At 43.3% G+C, this 21,248-nt stretch overlaps 1 protein-coding gene across 1 annotated transcript in view; it reads left to right on the forward strand.

Moving 5' to 3' along the window:
* The window catches only part of VPS53 (VPS53 subunit of GARP complex), a 176,960-nt gene that overhangs the window by 45,379 nt on the left and 110,333 nt on the right, over nt 1-21,248 (forward strand). The window contains exons 5-7 of the mRNA XM_068268614.1: nt 11,221-11,307; nt 13,513-13,628; nt 16,504-16,623. Coding sequence (XP_068124715.1) covers nt 11,221-11,307; nt 13,513-13,628; nt 16,504-16,623 — 323 coding nt within the window. The remainder of the gene's footprint in view (nt 1-11,220; nt 11,308-13,512; nt 13,629-16,503; nt 16,624-21,248) is intronic.

Here is a 21,248-nt window from a genome sequence, read left to right on the forward strand (position 1 = left end):
ACAGAGGTGGCGGTCCTTCTAAGGGCATGGGCGGAGCGATCGCGTCATCCGTGACGCGATCCTCCGCCGGCGCCTGTCACCGCTCGCCTGCCGCAACATCCCGCCGGCTATACGGAAGCGCCGGCGGGATGTTAACCCCGCGATCGCCGCATACAAAGTGTATAATACACTTTGTAATGTTTACAAAGTGTATTATACAGGCTGCCTCCTGCCCTGGTGGTCCCAGTGTCCGAGGGACCACCAGGGCAGGCTGCAGCCACCCTAGTCTGCACCCAAGCACACTGATTTCTCCCCCCCCCCTGCCCCAGATCGCCCAGAGCACCCCTCAGACCCCCCCCCCTGCCCACCCCCCAGACCCCTGTTTGCACCCAATCACCCCCCTAATCACCCATCAATCACTCCCTGTCACTATCTGTCAACGCTATTTTTTTTTATCTCCCCCCCCCTGCCCGCTGCCCCCTCCTGATCACCCCCCACCCCTCAGATTCTCCCCAGACCCCCCCCCTGTGTACTGTATGCATCTATCCCCCCTGATCACCTGTCAATCACCTGTCAATCACCCATCAATCACCCCGTCACTGCCACCCATCAATCAGCCCCTAACCTGCCCCTTGCGGGCAATCTGATCACCCACCCACACCAATAGATCGCCCGCAGATCCGACATCAGATCACCACCCAAACGCAGTGTTTACATCTATTCTCTCCTCTAAACACCCACTAATTACCCATCAATCACCCCCTATCACCACCTGTCACTGTTACCCATCAGATCAGACCCTAATCTGCCCCTTGCGGGCACCCAATCACCCACCTACACGCTCAGATTGCCCTCAGACCCCCCCCCCCCCCCCTTATCAATTCGCCAGGGCAGTATTTACATCTGTCCTTCCCTGTAATAACCCACTGATCACCTGTCAATCACCCATCAATCACTCCCTGTCACTGCCACCCATCAATCACCCCCTGTCACTGCCACCCATCAATCAGCCCCTAACCTGCCCCTTGCGGGCAATCTGATCACCCACACACACCAATAGTTCGCCCGCTGATCCGACGTCAGATCACCTCCCAAGGGCAGTGTTTATATCTGTTCTCTACCCTAAACACCCACTAATTACCCATCAATCACCCCCTGTCACTGCTACCTATCAGATTAGACCCCTATCTGCCCCTAGGGCACTCAATCACCCGCCCACACCCTCAGAATGCCCTCAGGCCCCAGCCCTGATCACCTCGCCAGTGCATTGCTTGCATCTATTCCCCCCTCTAATCACACCTTGAGACACCCATCAATCACCTCCTGTCACCCCCTAGCACACCTACCCATCAGATCAGGCCCTAATTTGCCCCGTGTGGGCTCCTGATCACTCGGCCAAACCCTCGGATCCCCCTCAGACCCCCTTCCGATCACCTCCCCAGTGCATTGATTGCATCTATTTTCCCCTCTAACCACCCCCTGAGACACCCATCAATCACCTCCTGTCACCCCCCTAGCACTCCTATCCATCAGATCAGGCCCAATACAACCTGTCATCTAAAAGGCCACCCTGCATATGACCGGTTCCACAAAATTCGCCCCCTCATAGACCACCTGTCATCAAAATTTGCAGATGCTTATACCCCTGAACAGTCATTTTGAGACATTTGGTTTCCAGACTACTCACGGTTTTGGGCCCGTAAAATGCCAGGGCGGTATAGGAACCCCAGAAACGGACCCCATTTTAGAAAAAAGACACCCCAATGTATTCTGTTAGGTGTATGACGAGTTCATAGAAGATTTTATTTTTTGTCAAAAGTTAGCGGAAATTGATTTTTGTTTTTTTTTCACAAAGTGTCTTTTTTCACTAACTTGTGACAAAAAATAAAATCTTCTATGAACTCGCCATACACCTAACGGAATACCTTGGGGTGTCTTCTTTCGAAAATGGGGTCACTTGTGGGGTTCCTATACTGCCCTGGCATTTTAGGCGCCCTAAACCGTGAGGAGTAGTCTAGAAAACAAATGCCTCAAAATGACCTGTGATTAGGACGTTGGGCCCCTTAGCGCACCTAGGCTGCAAAAAAGTGTCACACGTGGTATCGCCGTACTCAGGAGAAGTAGTATAATGTGTTTTGGGGTGTATTTTTACACATACCCATGCTGGGTGGGAGAAATCTCTCTGTAAATGGACAATTGTGTGTAAAAAAAATCAAACAATTGTCATTTACAGAGGTATTTCTCCCACCCAGCATGGGTATGTGTAAAAATACACCCCAAAACACATTATACTACATCTCCCGAGTACGGCGATACCACATGATTGGCACTTTTTTGCAGCCTAACTGCGCTAAGGGGCCCAAAGTCCAATGAGTACCTTTAGGATTTCACAGGTCCATTTTGTTTCAAGACTACTCCTCACGGTTTAGGGCCCCTAAAATGCCAGGGCAGTATAGGAACCCCACAAATGACCCCATTCTAGAAAGAAGACACCCAAACGTATTCCGTTAGGAGTATGGTGAGTTCATAGAAGATTTTATTTTTTGTCACAAGTTAGCGGAAAATGACACTTTGTGAAAAAAAAACAATTAAAATCAATTTCCGCTAACTTGTGACAAAAAAATAAAAACTTCTATGAACTCACCATACTCCTAACGGAATACCTTGGGGTGTCTTCTTTCTAAAATGGGGTCATTAGTGGGGTTCCTATACTGCCCTGGCATTTTAGGGGCCCTAAACCGTGAGGAGTAGTCTTGAAACAAAAATGACCTGTGAAATCCTGAAGGTACTCATTGGACTTTGGGCCCTTTAGCGCAGTTAGGGTGCAAAAAAGTGCCACACGTGGTATCACCGTACTCGGGAGAAGTAGTACAATGTGTTTTGGGGTGTATTTTTACACATACCCATGCTGGGTGGGAGAAATACCGCTGTAAATGGACAATTGTGTGTAAAAAAAAATCAAAAGATTGTCATTTACAGAGGTGTTTCTCCCACCCAGCATGGGTATGTGTAAAAATACACCCCAAAACACATTGTACTACTTCTCCCAAGTACGGTGATACCACATGTGTGGCACTTTTTTGCACCCTAACTGCGCTAAAGGGCCCAAAGTCCAATGAGTACCTTTAGGATTTCACAGGTCATTTTGAGAAATTTTGTTTCAAGACTACTCCTCACGGTTTAGGGCCCCTAAAATGCCAGGGCAGTATAGGAACCCCACAAATGACCCCATTTTAGAAAGAAGACACCCCAAGGTATTCCGTTAGTAGTATGGCGAGTTCATAGAAGATTTTTTTTTTTTGTCACAAGTTAGCGGAAATTGATTTTAATTGTGTTTTTTCACAAAGTGTCATTTTCCGCTAACTTGTGACAAAAAATAAAATCTTCTATGAACTCACCATACTCCTAACGGAATACGTTTGGGTGTCTTCTTTCTAGAATGGGGTCATTTGTGGGGTTCCTATACTGGTACTCATTGGACTTTGGGCCCTTTAGCGCAGTTAGAGTGCAAAAAAGTGCCACACATGTGGTATCGCCGTACTCAGGAGAAGTAGTATAATGTGTTTTGGGGTGTATTTTTACACATACCCATGCTGAGTGGGAGAAAGATCTCTGTAAATGGACAATTGTGTGTAAAAAAAATTAACAAATTGTCATTTACAGAGATATTTCTCCCACCCAGCATGGGTATGTGTAAAAATACGCCCCAAAACACATTATACTACTTCTCCTGAGTACGGCAATACCACATGTGTGGCACTTTTTTGCAGCCTAACTGCGCTAAGGGGTCCAAAGTCCAATGAGCACCTTTAGGCTTTACAGGGGTGCTTACAATTTAGCACCCCCCAAAATGTCAGGACAGTAAACACACCCCACAAATGACCCCATTTTGGAAAGTAGACCCTTCAAGGTATTCAGAGAGGGGCATGGTGAGTCCGTGGCAGATTTCATTTTTTTTTGTCGCAAGTTAGAAGAAATGGAAACTTTTTTTTTTTTTTTTTTCACAAAGTGTCATTTTCCGCTTACTTGTGACAAAAAATAATATCTTCTATGAACTCACTATGCCTCTCAGTGAATACTTTAGGATGTCTACTTTCCAAAATGGGGTCATTTGGGGGGTATTTATACTATCCTGGAATTCTAGCCCCTCATGAAACATTACAGGGGGTCAGAAAAGTCATAGATGCTTGAAAATGGGAAAATTCACTTTTTGCACCATAGTTTGTAAACGCTATAACTTTTACCCAAACCAATAAATATACACTGAATGGGTTTTTTTTTTATCAAAAACATGTTTGTCCACATTTTTCGCGCTGCATGTATACAGAAATGTTACTTTATTTGAAAAATGTCAGCACAGAAAGTTAAAAAAATCATTTTTTTGCCAAAATTCATGTCTTTTTTGATGAATATAATAAAAAGTAAAAATCGCAGGAGCAATCAAATAGCACCAAAAGAAAGCTTTATTAGTGCCAAGAAAAGGAGCCAAAATTCATTTAGGTGGTAGGTTGTATGAGCGAGCAATAAACCGTGAAAGCTGCAGTGGTCTGAATGGGAAAAAAAGTGGCCGGTCCTTAACCACTTCCCGACCGCCTAACGCACAGAGGCGGCCGGGAAGTGGATCCCGCAAGGACCAGCTCATGCCCAAAGGTGGCGGTCCTTGTAGGGGCATGGGCGGAGCGATCGCGTCATCCGTGACGCGATCCTCCGCCGGCGCCTGTCACCGCTCGCCCGCCGCAACATCCCGCCGGCTATACGGAAGCGCCGGCGGGATGTTAACCCCGCGATCGCCGCATACAAAGTGTATAATACACTTTGTAATGTTTACAAAGTGTATTATACAGGCTGCCTCCTGCCCTGGTGGTCCCAGTGTCCGAGGGACCACCAGGGCAGGCTGCAGCCACCCTAGTCTGCACCCAAGCACACTGATTTCACCCCCCCCCTGCCCCAGATCACCCACAGCACCCCTCAGACCCCCCCCCTGCCCACCCCCCAGACCCCTGTTTGCACCCAATCACCCCCCTAATCACCCATCAATCACTCCCTGTCACTATCTGTCAACGCTATTTTTTTTTTATCTCCCCCCCCCCCCTGCCCACTGCCCCCTCCTGATCACCACCCCACCCCTCAGATTCTCCCCAGACCCCCCACCCCCTGTGTACTGTATATATCTATCCCCCCTGATCACCTGTCAATCACCCATCAATCACCCCCTGTCACTGCCACCCATCAATCAGCCTCTAACCTGCCCCTTGCGGGCAATCTGATCACCCACCCACACCGATAGATCGCCCGCAGATCCGACATCAGATAACCACCCAAGCGCAGTGTTTACATCTATTCTCTCCTCTAAACACCCACTAATTACCCATCAATCACCCATCAATCACCCCCTATCACCACCTGTCACTGTTACCCATCAGATCAGACCCTAATCTGCCCCTTGCGGGCACCCAATCACCCGCCTACACGCTCAGATTGCCCTCAGACCCCCCCTTATCAATTTGCCAGGGCATTATTTACATCTGTCCTTCCCTGTAATAACCCACTGATCACCTGTCAATCACCCGTCAATCACCCCCTGTCACTGCCACCCATCAATCACCCCCTGTCACTGCCACCCATCAATCAGCCCCTAACCTGCCCCTTGCGGGCAATCTGATCACCCACCCACACCAATAGATCGCCCACAGATCCGACATCAGATCACCACCCAAGCGCAGTGTTTACATCTATTCTCTCCTCTAAACACCCACTAATTACCCATCAATCACCCCCTATCACCACCTGTCACTGTTACCCATCAGATCAGACCCTAATCTGCCCCTTGCGGGCACCCAATCACCCGCCTACACGCTCAGATTGCCCTCAGACCCCCCCTTATCAATTCGCCAGTGCAATATTTATATCTGTGCTTCCCTGTAATAACCCACTGATCACCTGTCAATCACCTGTCAATCACCCATCAATCACCCCCTGTCACTGCCACCCATCAATCACCCCCTGTTACTGCCACCCATCAATCAGCCGCTAACCTGCCCCTTGCGGGCAATCTGATCACCCACCCACACCAATAGATCGCCCGCACATCCGACATCAGATCACCACCCAAGCGCAGCGTTTACATCTATTGTCTCCTCTAAACACCCACTAATTACCCATCAATCACCCCCTATCACCACCTGTCACTGTTACCCATCAGATTAGATCCTAATCTGCCCCTTGCCGGCACACAATCACCTGCCTACACGCTCAGATTGCCCTCAGACCCCCCCTTATCAATTCGCCAGGGCATTATTTACATCTGTCCTTCCCTGTAATAAACCACTGATCACCCATCAATCACCCCCTGTCACTGCCACCCATCAATCACCCCCTGTCACTGCCACTCATCAATCAGCCCCTAACCTGCCCCTTGTGGGCAATCTGATCACCCACCCACACCAATAGTTCGCCCGCAGATCCGACGTCAAATCACCTCCCAAGTGCAGTGTTTATATCTGTTCTCTACCCTAAACACCCACTAATTACCGATCAATCACCCCCTGTCACTGCTACCTATCAGATTAGACACCTATCTGCCCCTAGGGCACTCAATCACCCGCCCACACCCTCAGAATGCCCTCATGCCCCAGCCCTGATCACCTCGCCAGTGCATTGCTTGCATCTATTCCCCCCTCTAATCACACCTTGAGACACCCATCAATCACCTCCTGTCACCCCCTAGCACACCTACCCATCAGATCAGGCCCTAATTTGCCCCGTGTGGGCTCCTGATCACTTGGCCAAACCCTCAGATCCCCCTCAGACCCCCTTCCGATCACCTCCCCAGTGCATTGATTGCATCTATTTTCCCCTCTAACCACCCCCTGAGACACCCATCAATCACCTCCTGTCACCCCCTAGCACTCCTATCCATCAGATCAGGCCCAATACAACCTGTCATCTAAAAGGCCACCCTGCTTATGTCCGGTTCCACAAAATTCGCCCCCTCATAGACCACCTGTCATCAAAATTTTCAGATGCTTATACCCATGAACAGTCATTTTGAGACATTTGGTTTCCAGACTACTCACGGTTTTGGGCCCGTAAAATGCCAGGGCGGTATAGGAACCCCACAAACTGACCCCATTTTAGAAAAAAAGACACCCCAATGTATTCTTTTAGGTGTATGACGAGTTCATAGAAGATTTTATTTTTTGTCAAAAGTTAGCGGAAATTGATTTTTTTTTTTTCACAAAGTGTAATTTTTCACTAACTTGTGACAAAAAATAAAATCTTCTATAAACTCACCATACTCCTAACGGAATACCTTGGGGTGTCTTCTTTCTAAAATGGGGTCACTTGTGGGGTTCCTATACTGCCCTGGCATTTTAGGGGCCCTAAACCGTGAGGAGTAGTCTAGAAAACAAATGCCTCAAAATGACCTGTGATTAGGACGTTGGGCCCCTTAGCGCACCTAGGCTGCAAAAAAGTGTCACACATGTGGTATCGCCGTACTCAGGAGAAGTAGTATAATGTGTTTTGGGATGTATTTTTACACATACCCATGCTGGGTGGGAGAAATCTCTCTGTAAATGGACAATTGTGTGTAAAAAAAATCAAACAATTGTCATTTACAGAGATATTTCTCCCACCCAGCATGGGTATGTGTAAAAATACACCCCAAAACACATTATACTACTTCTCCTGAGTACGGCGATACCACATGTGTGACACTTTTTTGCACCCTAAGTACGCTAAGGGGCCCAAAGTCCAATGATTACCTTTAGGATTTCACAGGTCAATTTGCGACATTGTTGGTTTCAAGACTACTCCTCACGGTTTAGGGCCCCTAAAATGCCAGGGCAGTATAGGAACCCCACAAATGACCCCATTCTAGAAAGAAGACACCCAAAGGTATTCCGTTAGGAGTATGGTGAGTTTATAGAAGATTTTATTTTTTGTCACAAGTTAGCGGAAAATGACACTTTGTGAAAAAAAAACAATTAAAATCAATTTCCGCTAACTTGTGACAAAAAAATAAAAACTTCTATGAACTCACCATACCCCTAACGGAATACCTTGGGGTGTCTTCTTTCTAAAATGGGGTCATTAGTGGGGTTCCTATACTGCCCTGGCATTTTAGGGGCCCTAAACCGTGAGGAGTAGTCTTGAAACAAAAATGACCTGTGAAATCCTAAAGGTACTCATTGGACTTTGGGCCCCTTAGCGCAGTTAGGGTGCAAAAAAGTGCCACACATGTGGTATCGCCGTACTCGGGAGAAGTAGTATAATGTGTTTTGGGGTGTATTTTTACACATACCCATGCTGGGTGGGAGAAATACCTCTGTAAATGACAATCTTTTGATTTTTTTTTACACACAATTGTCCATTTACAGAGTTATTTCTCCCACCCAGCATGGGTATGTGTAAAAATACACCCCAAAACACATTGTACTACTTCTCCCGAGTACGGCGATACCACATGTGTGGCACTTTTTTGCACCCTAACTGTGCTAAGGGGCCCAAAGTCCAATGAGTACCTTTAGGATTTCACAGGTCATTTTGAGAAATTTCGTTTCAAGACTACTCCTCACGGTTTAGGGCCCCTAAAACGCCAGGACAGTATAGGAACCCCACAAATGACTCAATTTTAGAAAGAAGACACCCCAAGGTATTCTGTTAGTAGTACGGTGAGTTCATAGAAGATTTTATTTTTTGTCACAAGTTAGCGGAAATTGATTTTTATTGGTTTTTTTCACAAAGTGTCATTTTCCGCTAACTTGTGACAAAAAATAAAATCTTCTATGAACTCACCGTACTACTAACGGAATACCTTGGGGTGTCTCCTTTCTAAAATGGGGTAATCCCTCGCTGTCCTCCTGCGCTCTGCCGTTCAGCTGCGATCAGCCCCGGTAACTTGCTCAGTCACGTCAATCTGGGTCTACTGCGCACGCGCAGTAGCTCCGCTCATGCGTATAAGACCCACACTGGACCCGACTGAGCCAGTTACTGGGGCTGAACGGCAGACCGCGGGTGTACGGTGAGGGACTCGCACATGTTTATGGGGCTGGAGGAAGCCCCGGGTAAGTATGGATTCTTATGTTTTCATCTCTGAGTCTCTTTTCAAAGGATACCTGACCCGAGGCAGGCTTGCTGCTGTTTTCCATTCTCTCACTTTCCCGTTTCCTACTCTTAAGGGGAGTGAATGGGACAGGAAAGAGGAGGGAATGGAGGGATAGTAAGGGGAAATATCACAGCAAGCCTGCCTTTTTGTGTCTAAAACTTTGACATTAGCCAAAAGTCAAATTTTTCAAGGGGTAATTACAGGGACTGAGGAGCGGTACAAATGACGCACGGAGGTATGATTATCCAGCATAAACATACAATAGGTAGCTTTGCATCGAGTCCACTTAAAGTGTACCCAAGGCAATGCTTAGGTCAAAAAATGATACTTACCTAAGCAGAGGGAAGCCTGTGGATACTTCCCATGCTGTCCTCCAGTCCCCCGTTACAGCTCGCAGACCCTCCAACCAGCACTTGTCAGATGGAAGATCCAGGTCACGCTCCTCTTCATGTACAATCCTGAGCAGTAAGCCATAGCTGCTTAAGCACAAGGGGCTCCTTGCTACTGCACAGGCACAGCAACAGGCAACAACTGTGGTCGTGCATGAAGAGTAGCGTGGCCTGGATCTTCCAGAGGGTAAGGTAAGTATGTGGGTTTTTTTTTACCTTAGGTTCGCCTCGGTTTCACTTTGTGTTTGAGAGCTTGCTCTAATCAATTACTTTTTTTTTTTAATTGATGCCAGATACAAGTAGGGAAGTAGCATTTGCAAAGAAATATTGAGATTAGAAATCAATTATGAGAGCTTTCATAATACGGGATTGCCTTAATGTGATTTTTTATTTTTTATTTATTTATTTATTTTTGGTAGTGCTACAGCAAACATGATTATAATTCATTGCAAATATTATGCCGATGTAATTTCAATACAAAGTGTTAAAATGTATGTTTAGTGAGCATCAAAGAGACTCTGAAGTCTCTAAAAAAAAATCCTCATTTTATAACAAAATCCTGATTAACATATTAGCCCTACCTAGACCGCCGCATTCCCGCTGCTGTACACTATCTAAATTCCCCCCCCCCCCCCAAACTCCCTGGGGGGCAATCCGGGCAGCGCTTCCATGAGAGGCAGAGCTATGAGCCGCAGCTCTGCCTCTCAGCGCGTCTATCAGCCCGGATCGCCGCCTTTCCCCCACCCCTCTGTCTTCCTTCACTGAAAGGGGCGGGGGAGAGGCGGAGATCCGCCATTGCTACACAAGAACGGAGGCAGAGCTGCGGCTCATAGCTCTGCCTCCAACAGCAGCAAAATCCACAACCAAGAAAGTCGTGGATTTTGCAGGGGAGAGGGAGGGCGAGTTTGGGGGGGGAAGGGATTAAGATAGTGTACAGTGGCGGGGATGCGGCGGTTTAGGTAGGGCTGTGATGTTAATCAGGAATTTGTCATAAAAAGAGGCTTTTTGGGCCCTTTTCCACTTGCAATCGCTAGCGTTCACGCTGAACGCTAGCGATTGCTGAATCGCAATTACCGGCGATTCCCCGACGTTCGCCGCCGCGATTTTGCTATGCTATGCACTGCATAGCAAAATCGCGGCAAATATCGCTCCGCCGCGCGTTCGCGTTCCTGACAAAAATGAATCGCGGTAGTGGAAATGACCTACCGCGATTCCTATGTTAAAAAGCAAACCGTAGCGATTGTAAAATCGCTAGCGGTTTGCGTTTTTGCGATTCAGCCAGCGCAAACGCGCTGGTGGAAAAGGGCCCTTTAAGAGACTTAAAGTGTCTCTTAAAAGACCTGAAGCGTCCTAACTGAAATACACAGCGGTCATCCTCCTTTGAAGGATTATTGTGTTTGTTTGAACATGCAACGCCAAAATTGCTCTTATTTACATAGATGCTATTTAAGGGAATCGTGCAAGTTACTTGGCAAGAAACATTGTACTGCTGTTTAAATTGTTTATTATTATACATTGTAGATTAAAGTGTTTAGGATGAAACATTAATGTATATGTAGGTTGTTTATGTGAAATTTTATATACACAGGGTGTCTATTTACATTTATATGAGTAACACAATTTAAGTGTAGTCTGGAGAGAGTCTATGGATTGCTCAGAATTTGCATGTTAAATAATAAATACTGTCATTTTTGCATTGCACTTGATGAATTGCTAGTCTCTCTTGTTTTTTCATTCTCTCAGGCTTTGGAAGAGGCGCAGAAAGCCATACAGCAACTCTTTGGCAAGATCAAAGACATCAAAGACAAAGCTGAGAAATCTGAGCAAATGGTAATTAAACTAGCATCACACTATTGCCTACAAGGGAAAAGGATGCTTTTTTTCTAGGTGTACTGCTCTACACCTTTAAAATGGATTTAAGTAGTGGCACTATGCAGCTTCCAGCATAAGGTGTCAGCTGTGACAGAACTTTACCCAATTAGAGTCCACTGGCACCTGATGCAACAGCTGGTTTCTTTTAATGCACATTGTGAAACCTCTGAGTTTCAGTACAATATTGGCATAAATCCCTGCCCGTGTTCCTCCATGTTACTGTGCTTGGGTTTAGCAATTGATTAATCAGGCTCTGAGTATCATATTGTGGGAGAATGGAGAATTATGAAGAATGTAACTGCACACAAAGCCAGGAAGTTCCCGAGCAATGCCTAAAGTTTGCAATATCCACCAACAGGAATGGTCACCGTATGGGGATGTTCATGTACTTTTTTATATGTGGAGTTTTTAAAGAGGGGTTCACATCAATAAGGGAAATTTTAAGTCACTTTAACCTTAGGAGTTCAAATTTTCCTTACTCTGTGTGTTGTTAGTGTAATGCTTGGTTCCCCCAAAAATGTTTGTGTGGCCTATAACTTTTATTTTTACATGGCTAATTTGCAGGTACAAGAAATATGACTGGTTTGTATGGGCATCACATGCTAATCCTTCCTAGACACAAGACCCTTGGTTACAGCTTTATCTTTCTCTCAAGCAGCGGTATACTAAGCTAAATGGAGACCCATACCCATCAATATTGATACCAATATCATATGACTAGTGATCTGGACAGGTGGCCAATGGGAACAGTTTATGGAAGGAGGGACAGAGGGGCTGTGCAGAAGTTACAACCTGGGTTTAAACTAAACATGTTACCATCTGTTTATGGTAACATGTTTAGTTTAAACTGAACCAAGCTGCTCCAGTTAACCAACTGCTTTCCCCTTCCTCCCTCTCTGAACTGCTCCAGTTAACTAACTGCTGACTCCTTCCTCCCTCTCTGAACTGCCCCAGTTAACCAACTGCTTACCCCTTCCTACCTCTTTGAGCTGCTCCAGTTAATTAACTGTTTACCCCTCCCTCTCTGAGCTGCTCCAGTTTACCAACTGCTCACCCCTTCCTCCCTCTCTGAGCTGCTTCAGTTAGCAAACTGCTCACCCCTTTCTCACTTTTTGAACTGCTTAAGTTAACAAACTGCTGCCACTAACTCTAGTAATGTGGGTACTGATCTAGTGGCTTGTTAAAAGGTGAGAGACCTATGGAAGCTGCCATATTTATTTCTTTAGACCATAACACTTTTCCTGGCAGTCCTGCTGATCTTTCTGGTGAGTAGAATAGTATTAGAAGCAGAGGACAGAAGGACAGCCAGGCAATGTGCATTATTTAAAAGCAAATAAACATGTCAGCTTCCATATCCTTCTCACTTCAGGTTCCCTTTAAGCCCGAATCTACTAAACAGTTGAACACAGGTTTACCATAAGTCTCACTCCACAAAACATATAAAAAAGCTGCATAAGAGCTGAGAAATAAAACAGGAAGTATGGAGGAATTATAAGACAGCAGCATGTAAAATGTTTTTACAGGTTTATTTTACTTCTAATGATTTGAACACGTATTTACTTTTGTGTAGTGGTCAGTACTTAGTAATGCCCCTTTATGGAGTAATAGAGCCCTTCTACTTCCTAAGTGACTTCCACCCACTTTGCAACTTTTTAGTTGTGCTGCCTTTTATGACTTGGCTGGTGACTCTCTGCTCCATGTCAGTCACTCTGCGTCAGTGTATGTAAACACTCATCATGTGATGTAGAGCGACTATAACCGGACACGCACTGCTTGTCTAAAGTCTTAAAGAAGCTTAGAAAACTATATATTTTCTAATAAAGTCTGTAAAGCCAAAGCCCAAAGGAATGACCAGCAAAAATGACAGAGCTTCAAGGAAGGAGAAGGGATTTCAATTACTGTATTTCCTGGTACATGTTTAATAATCTGGCAGTATGGCAGGCCTGGTAGATTAAGTTATTTATATAAGGTTTAGGTGTAGTATGCAATGCATTTTGTACGTCATATCTTCTAAGGAGCGCATATTTTACCCCAGAGCCGCTGCACCTTTTATATTGTGTGCCATAATTGGTGATTGCTGAGCCATGTTACAAGGCAACTTGATTTTCAAATCCCCTTCATCAAACATTCCATCACTAAGCTGGTTTATATGACTCTTTCAAGGTGAAAGAAATCACGCGGGATATTAAGCAGTTGGACCATGCCAAGCGCCATCTGACCACTTCAATTACAACGCTAAACCATCTACACATGTTGGCTGGAGGAGTAGACTCACTGGAGTAAGTCTGTAATCTATCCTGACATTGTCAGTCATTTGTGGCCAAACAACAAATGCCATCTCTCTGAGTTATAAATGTACGTTTTCATTTTCTTCTGTGCTGGCTGATTGAATGTAAGGCTTGTTTCACACTGGGGCTGCTGCTCTGCTTTTTACCACAATGGACAAAAGGACTCCTGCCACGGATGTTTGTTGCGTTCCCGTTGCAATGTTGTCCACTGCGGTACTGCTGCAGCACACTGGGAACAAACATGAAGTACAATTGCTCAAAATGAAAATCTCCATAATAGTCGAAGTAAACTGGAAAGTGCTGTTATTTCAGTAGAATACGGTAAATGTCACTTTTCTGGAGATTAGCTCGTTTATAAATAATGGTCATCTTAAATGATCACTATTTTTATAATGGTAGCTTGTTTCCTGAGATTTTTACTTTTGTGGGTGATGATTTATAAAATGATGATCAGCATGACTGTCACCTTATAGATCAGCAAATATTTATCACTGTGAAAGTAAAAAAATGCTATTGGCTTTAGTGGAATGATGTTGAGAACAAGTTTTTTTTTTTTTTACATTACTGTTGTTTTTAACCACTTCGCCATATCTGGACGCATATATCCATCCAGATAGGCAGTGGTGCTGCAGCCGTGTGGTGCGCGCGATCGGGCGTGCGCTCCCGCTGCCCCCCCGATCAGTGAATGGGAATATAATTCCCATTCACCGATCTAAGTCCCCGGCATAAATACCGACGCTTTCTCATCAGAGAGCGTGGTATTTCTGCCCCAGGAAACTTCTTCTCTTAATTTTAGTTCCTAGATGCGACATTGTTCGCATCCAGGAATTTTTTGAATGTGGCCATCTTGTGGCCAAATAGTAAACTGCACCCACATACCTGTATTGAATAAAAAATACATTATATTACATCTAAAATTGGCTATTTACCTCCCAAACTAAAATTACCCAAATACATTTTTGTATTAAAAAAATAAAATAAAAAAAATTACAATTAAAAAAAAAAAAAACTACATAAATAGTTACCTAAGGGTCTGAACTTTTTAAATATACATGTCAAGAGAGTATCTTATTAAATTTTTTAAAATTATAAGCTTGTAAATAGTGATGGACGCAAATTGAAAAAATGCACCTTTATTTCTAAATAAAATATCGGCGCCATAAATTGTGATAGGGAAGTAATTTAAATGGTGTAATAAGCGGGAGAAATGGGCACATAAAATGCATGGGTTTTAATTACTGTAGCATGTATTAATTTTAAACTATAATGGCCAAAAACTGAGAAATAATGATTTTTTTCCATTTCTATCTTAATCTTCCTGTTAAAATGTATTTACAGTAAAGTGGCTCTTAGCAAAATGTACTACCTAAAGAAAGCCTAATTAGTGGCGGAAAAAACGAGATATAGATCAATTAATTTTGATAAGTAGTGATAAAGTTATTAGCGAATGAATGGGAGGTGAACATTGCTCGGATGCATAAGATTTTCGAAGCTGTAGGCTGAAGTGGTTAAACATGTACTTGTACTATGATAATCCACAACCAAAATTAACCCCAACTAAAGTCAGTGCAGGCTTCTACCTTTTTCTTATTCTTTGTAAACTGCCATTTGCCTCTTCAAATTGTCCCTTTACCTAAATATGGGGATCTTAAAGTGGTGATTTGTTTGTACTCTGATTACTACTTCCTTTTAAAGAGGTCCCTGTCTAATACTTAAATTTATAATGTTTTAATCTATGGCACAGGTCAGCTGTGTAGGATTGTGAGTACTATTATTCAATCTGAAGTACAGGTATAATTTTTAGAAAATGGATTTCAGTTTTATTTTTCAAGTGAGTACTGGTTATCTGGGATAGCAATCTGCAATATGCACAGTAGGACATAAGGATTAATTAAACAGATTTAACCCCCATTGTTGTGTTTCCTTTTCACACTCCCTTGTCCTTTTTATTTTGGTTTTGGACATGATTAAAAATGTGCAAAGTAAGATAACATTTCAATGTATTTCCTTGATGTGCAGAGAAAGCTGTTCAGTCCTGAGAAAATAAGCAGTCAGAGTGATTTTTCTTTTCTTTTTGGGGGGAGGGGGGTCATATATGGGCGCAGGGAAGAGTTGACACAGGGGGCAATAACTTTGGATTCCTGCAAGATAAGTAGAGACAGAGATATTTCCCTGCTCCTGCAAAGCCATGAACATGTATGCTTGGATTGTCCATCGAAGGATGCATACTTAGAAAAACTTCTGAGGCTGCCTTGTCTTCAGGCCTGATCATCTTACACACTTTGGTATTTCAAGGTGTCCACAGATAAAACATTTATCAACAGTGTTAGCAGCTGGTGAAGGAGTGTGTGAATACTCATCATAACCATAGTAGCACTGAACTCGCTATGACTTGTAAGTATGAATCCTTTACATCATGCACAGTGCTTACTTGTAAAGCTGGAAATGTTTATATCTGTGAGTAATTTTACTTACTGCACCAGAAGAAATGGCATACTTGCAGTACTTATCTTATTGGGTCCTGTAAACTTTATATTCACGGCTTTAAGAAAGGACATATCTGGCATCAAGCATACTGTTCACGAAAAACTAGAAGTCAAGTAAAGCTTTTTTTATTATAGCCTATGTGTTTAGCTTGTTACTGATGCAGCATTACCATTACTTGACTGATTTTCTGTATAGTAATCTCAGGTCACTGGAGGTAAACCTGTTCACATAAGTGACCATTGTAGTTGTATTACAAGGCTCTCAAATCAAGTAAAGATGGCTTCCATGTAAGCCTAGTCCCACCATTGTTTTGTTTATTAACAGAGATGGTTTAGTAGCAGCATTATTAACTTTTCGGAATAAAACTGTGTTTTTGCAGAGCAATGACAAGAAAAAGGCAATATGGTGAAGTTGCTAATCTACTTCAAGGAGTGGTGAATGTCTTAGAACATTTCCAGAAGTATATGGGTATTCCTCAGATTCGCCAGCTGTCTGAAAGGTGAGAAAATACATTATACTTATTGTTCTGATGGTGCAGTTGAACCACAATAGTTGACTGCACTGGTGTATATAAATGGTAAGTTTTTGGAGGTGCCAACAGATAACCCCATCTTTCAATTCTTGTGATACTGACAGAAATGAGTAATTTCTCATAGATGATAGTTAGTTCCCTGCTCATGATGGATTTCTAAGCCACATTTTTTTTTAAAAACTTGACGTTTCCTAACTATCTTAAGGAAAGAGATTTTTTTTTTCAGTGGTCCTGTTGTTTTTCAGCATCCATCGGTCTTCTAACACCAGTGCAAACATGACCATCATGTCAGGGCCAGTGCGGTGTTGGCAGTGGAACACACTCACCTGTCACGGGGTGAAGGTGCCCCAGCAGGATGGAGATAGGACACAGGAAGGAGTGCGCCGGTGACAGGCGAGGGGGCTCTGCTGCCAACACTCTGCGCAGGCCTCATGGCAGGACATTTTAGATGGGGAGAGACCTATTACTCCCTTTAAAATGCAGCTAAAATATAATAATTCTTAGAAAAAAGTACCACCGCAGGAAAGCTTTATTTGTGGTGAAAAAAAATAATGCATAGATCATTTCATTGTCATAAGTGGCGATAAAGTTATTGGCGAATGAACGGGAGGAGTGTGGAAAGTGAAAATGGCTCTGGTTTTAGTGGAAATAACTTGCGGTGGGGAAGTGGTTAAATATACACTTTTATATTTCCTCCTGGTTGGGTAAAGCTGTTTTTCTAATGCGGCCCATATATAGAAGCTTTCCATGATGTACCCAACCCTCCATCTAATCAGTGGAAACATTGGAGACACAACACAGTGTGGCAAGCATTGATCAGTGGAGGATTGATGGGAACTCAGATTGCATCTCTTATTTGAAATGTCAATGTAGACCATGATGGATTGTTTCATGGTAATATTTTTAGTTGTGTCTTTGTGAAGCGTCTTTCCTTGTGTTTATGTTTTGATAACTGCTCCATCTGGTTGTGATAGGAATCATGATTTGCACGGAAATGAACGGCACACCCATGCTTACATCTCCAGCATTCAGAATAAGGAAATACAGCTTGTTTAAGCCAAAATAAATAGACCTTTGGGCAGTTGCTTCTCATTTCCCTCACTGACAATAGCTAAAACTGGAGATTTTTGTGTTTATAAAATTCTTTTCAGTGTTATGCCCACATGGATTTAATACTTAAGCTTTCTTATCACATCTAAGAGTAGTTATCTCATGAACCTTCAGATTTAAGCTGTCAATTATTTATACACCAAGTCCCAACAGGAGTATTGCAAATAACAATAACCGCATGTATAACTTGTAGCTCCACTTATCTGTGCTATGGAGCAGTAAGGGCACTTTTTACACTGCATGTGCTGTGATCTGTTTTTTTGCAGTGCATGCATTTTGCTGATCACAAGGGCACCATGATAAACCTAGTAATTGTAGTGCCTTGTATGGAATCGTGCAAAAACAGTGCCAGAGATTTTGGCGCAGCCTGCACCACCACAGGCCGTAATGTGAATAACGGCTAAAGAGGCGCTCAAGACAGACCACAAATTATTATAAAAATGGCATAATTTGGCCGCTAGCAATAGCTGACAGCCGAATTGCGCTTTTTCCTAATATCTATGGTGACCTGGAGGGGGAATAGTAATTAACGCCACCGAGACTTGTGCAGGAGCAGGGTGAGACAATTATCCGCTTTACCCTGCACCCAAATTTCTTGGCATAATTATAGATACGTGCCGTGTACAGACTGGGTAGTGCAATCTGTTTCTAACTGTATCGCAAACGTAATGCCTGGTACATTTTTTCTGCATTTGCGGTTAGGTTAAATGAATGGGAGCACATGCAAATTGTAAAGCAGGTGCAGTGCTATGTGATTTGCTATGCAATGTCCCATTTGAAAAACTTCCCACCCACATTTTTTTTTACACGTCAGGAATCTAAAGCCCAATCTACACGATACGATTCTATGTGTGATTCGATTACGATTCTATTTACAATCCGATTAAATCCGATATGTCCGATCGGGATTCGATTTGATTCAATTCGATTTGCCATTGCAAAACAATGGCAAATCGGACATGTCAGATTTAATCGGATCGTAAACAGAATCGTAATCGAATCGTACAAAGAATCGTGTCGTGTAGATTGGGCTTTAATCTCATCCCTAAGCGTGGTGAAGCCGCTGGAAAACAAGTGACAATTGTAGTTGCAGTGCACCACCATTGCAATTTACGGTGTGGAAAGGCCCTAACAGGCAAACATAATACAACACATTGTAACATTTACTTTTTTGTTTATTTGTATTTCATTTGGATTGCCTGAAATATTTTTTGTTTCTGAAACATGGTTTGAAGAAAGCAATAAGTGTGTTAAACTTGTCACTGATAACCATTCTATGAAAAGCATGGTGAACATTAGGGATTCAGCAAGGATCACACCGCACTAGTGGGAACAGTAATGTGGGCTGGGTATCAGGAAGCATGTCATAGCTAATTTCTGATTGTGCTATATCTGAAAAGCAGATTGGCTCACATGCAATGGCATGGCAGTTATTAGGACTCACTCCCTCCAGGTGACAGTGCGGGGCGAATGCTGTACTGACATATTTTTAAATTTTAGGCTAGCAATTTGTTTTGCTGCTATGGTGGGGGGTCAATGGAGCTGCGCACTTGGAGCATCATAGAGCAGGCAGAGTGAGTGGGTAGAGCAATGCTCTCAGCAAGGCGGATCACTCACCAGGGGTCGCTACACACACACACACACACACACACACACACACACACACACACACACACACACACACACACAGATATAGATGGCCTGGTATTTGCCAAAAGCTCATTGTCGTTTTCATCTGGTTTGTTTAATTCACTTTCCCCCATCACAATCTGTCAAAGGAAACACATGAAACACGAACGATATTTACCAAATGCCAGTTGCACTACAAAATAGTAAAAATAAGTTATGCAACAGACTTTCTTGGTCACATCCCCAAATCAAATCTTACTACAAAGTGCATCTGCACTCCCCAACAGTTTGCAAACAACAGCGAGAGGTGAGCTCCCCCACCCTAACACACACACACACACACACACACACACACACACACACACACACACACACACACACACACACACACACACACACACACACACACACACACACACACACACACACACACACACACACTAGGCAGAGGTGCTCCTTATCTGCCACCTTGGGCAAATGTAATCTAGCAGGTGTACAAGGCATTAGACATAGTAAAGAATATTGCTTTTAGCAAGTTTTTTAAACAAAAGATGAAGTGTACATATTTATCAGCATATGATCCATATCTTTGTCATTACTTTGGCAAGTACACACACTATTTACACATGCTGGTTATCAGTTGTGTTCTGTTGCTGCATTTTTGCATGAGTGTGTCTAAATAGCACCAACTAACAGCATGCATTTTGTAAAGGGCATTTCTCCTCAACAGGATCTATGGTCTCTGTGATCTGAATAAAAGAAAGCAGACTATTAGTAAACTGATACTTTAATATATACAAAAGTTTGCTTTCCTAAAACAGAAAGAATTTGCGATAATTCAGGTTGGAGTGAGCTCGAGATGTCTCCCAGGCACCACTGCTGAATATATGCAAATTACCCATTGTACCCTTAGAAGCTAAACACACCTCCAGAACCGCTGGAATGCAATGATGTGTCAGCTTGTTAATATGTACAGAGCCATAATAATCCAACATGCATACAGACTGTTTCGGATTGTTTAATATAATATATATTTAATATATACCTTATAGAGTACATTAACGAACTAAAGGACTATATAATGAATCTGAAATATTGTTTATGGACATACAATTATTCCACTGCTTTTTGACTTAAACTCTAATTCTTAAAATTGAGAAATAATGTGGTTTTGTTTCTATTGGTTTCCTCTTTTTTTTCCCCTATTAAAATGCATAGAAAACAAAACTCTTCGAGGGGAAAAAATGTCATACAATGAAAGCCTAGTTAGTCTTGAAAAAAAGATATATATTTCATTTAGGTATCATAAGTAGGGATAACGTTATTGCTGATTAAATAGGGAGTTAGCTAAACTGTCAAATCTGCTCTGGTCCATAATGGGAAACAAGGTAGTTAAAATACTAGTGTAATGCTGGGTCCCCTACGTCATTCTTTATTGGGTAGCCACGAGTGAGCATGGCTCATTCTTTCAATCGGGTCGGTGTGTGGTTGCTTTTCAGGTGACTCAGTTTTGTAAGTACCATATACATTTATGTCCATGGCTCTATATTAGGAATGGCCAGTGAGATTCAAGATTATTCAAATACTTGTATGCAAATGTACGCAGCTTGAAAATGGACCAATTAAATTCCGCAACAATGAAATTTGTTTGGTCCATTTTCAACCAGCATGTATTTGCATACATAATTTGCATATTTCTTAACCAACTAGGTTCGTACACACCTGTGACTCATGTTGCCCATTGGGGATCGAAACCTTATCCCCTTAGGCAACATCGCTGGGCCAGCCAGTACAGACGTGTCAGCTGTGCGGCTGACGATGCGTACTGTTGCTCTTCGGGGGGTGGGAGCAAA

This window comes from Hyperolius riggenbachi, chromosome 2 (genome assembly GCF_040937935.1).
Source record: "Hyperolius riggenbachi isolate aHypRig1 chromosome 2, aHypRig1.pri, whole genome shotgun sequence".
In the NCBI taxonomy this organism is placed as follows: domain Eukaryota; kingdom Metazoa; phylum Chordata; class Amphibia; order Anura; family Hyperoliidae; genus Hyperolius; species Hyperolius riggenbachi.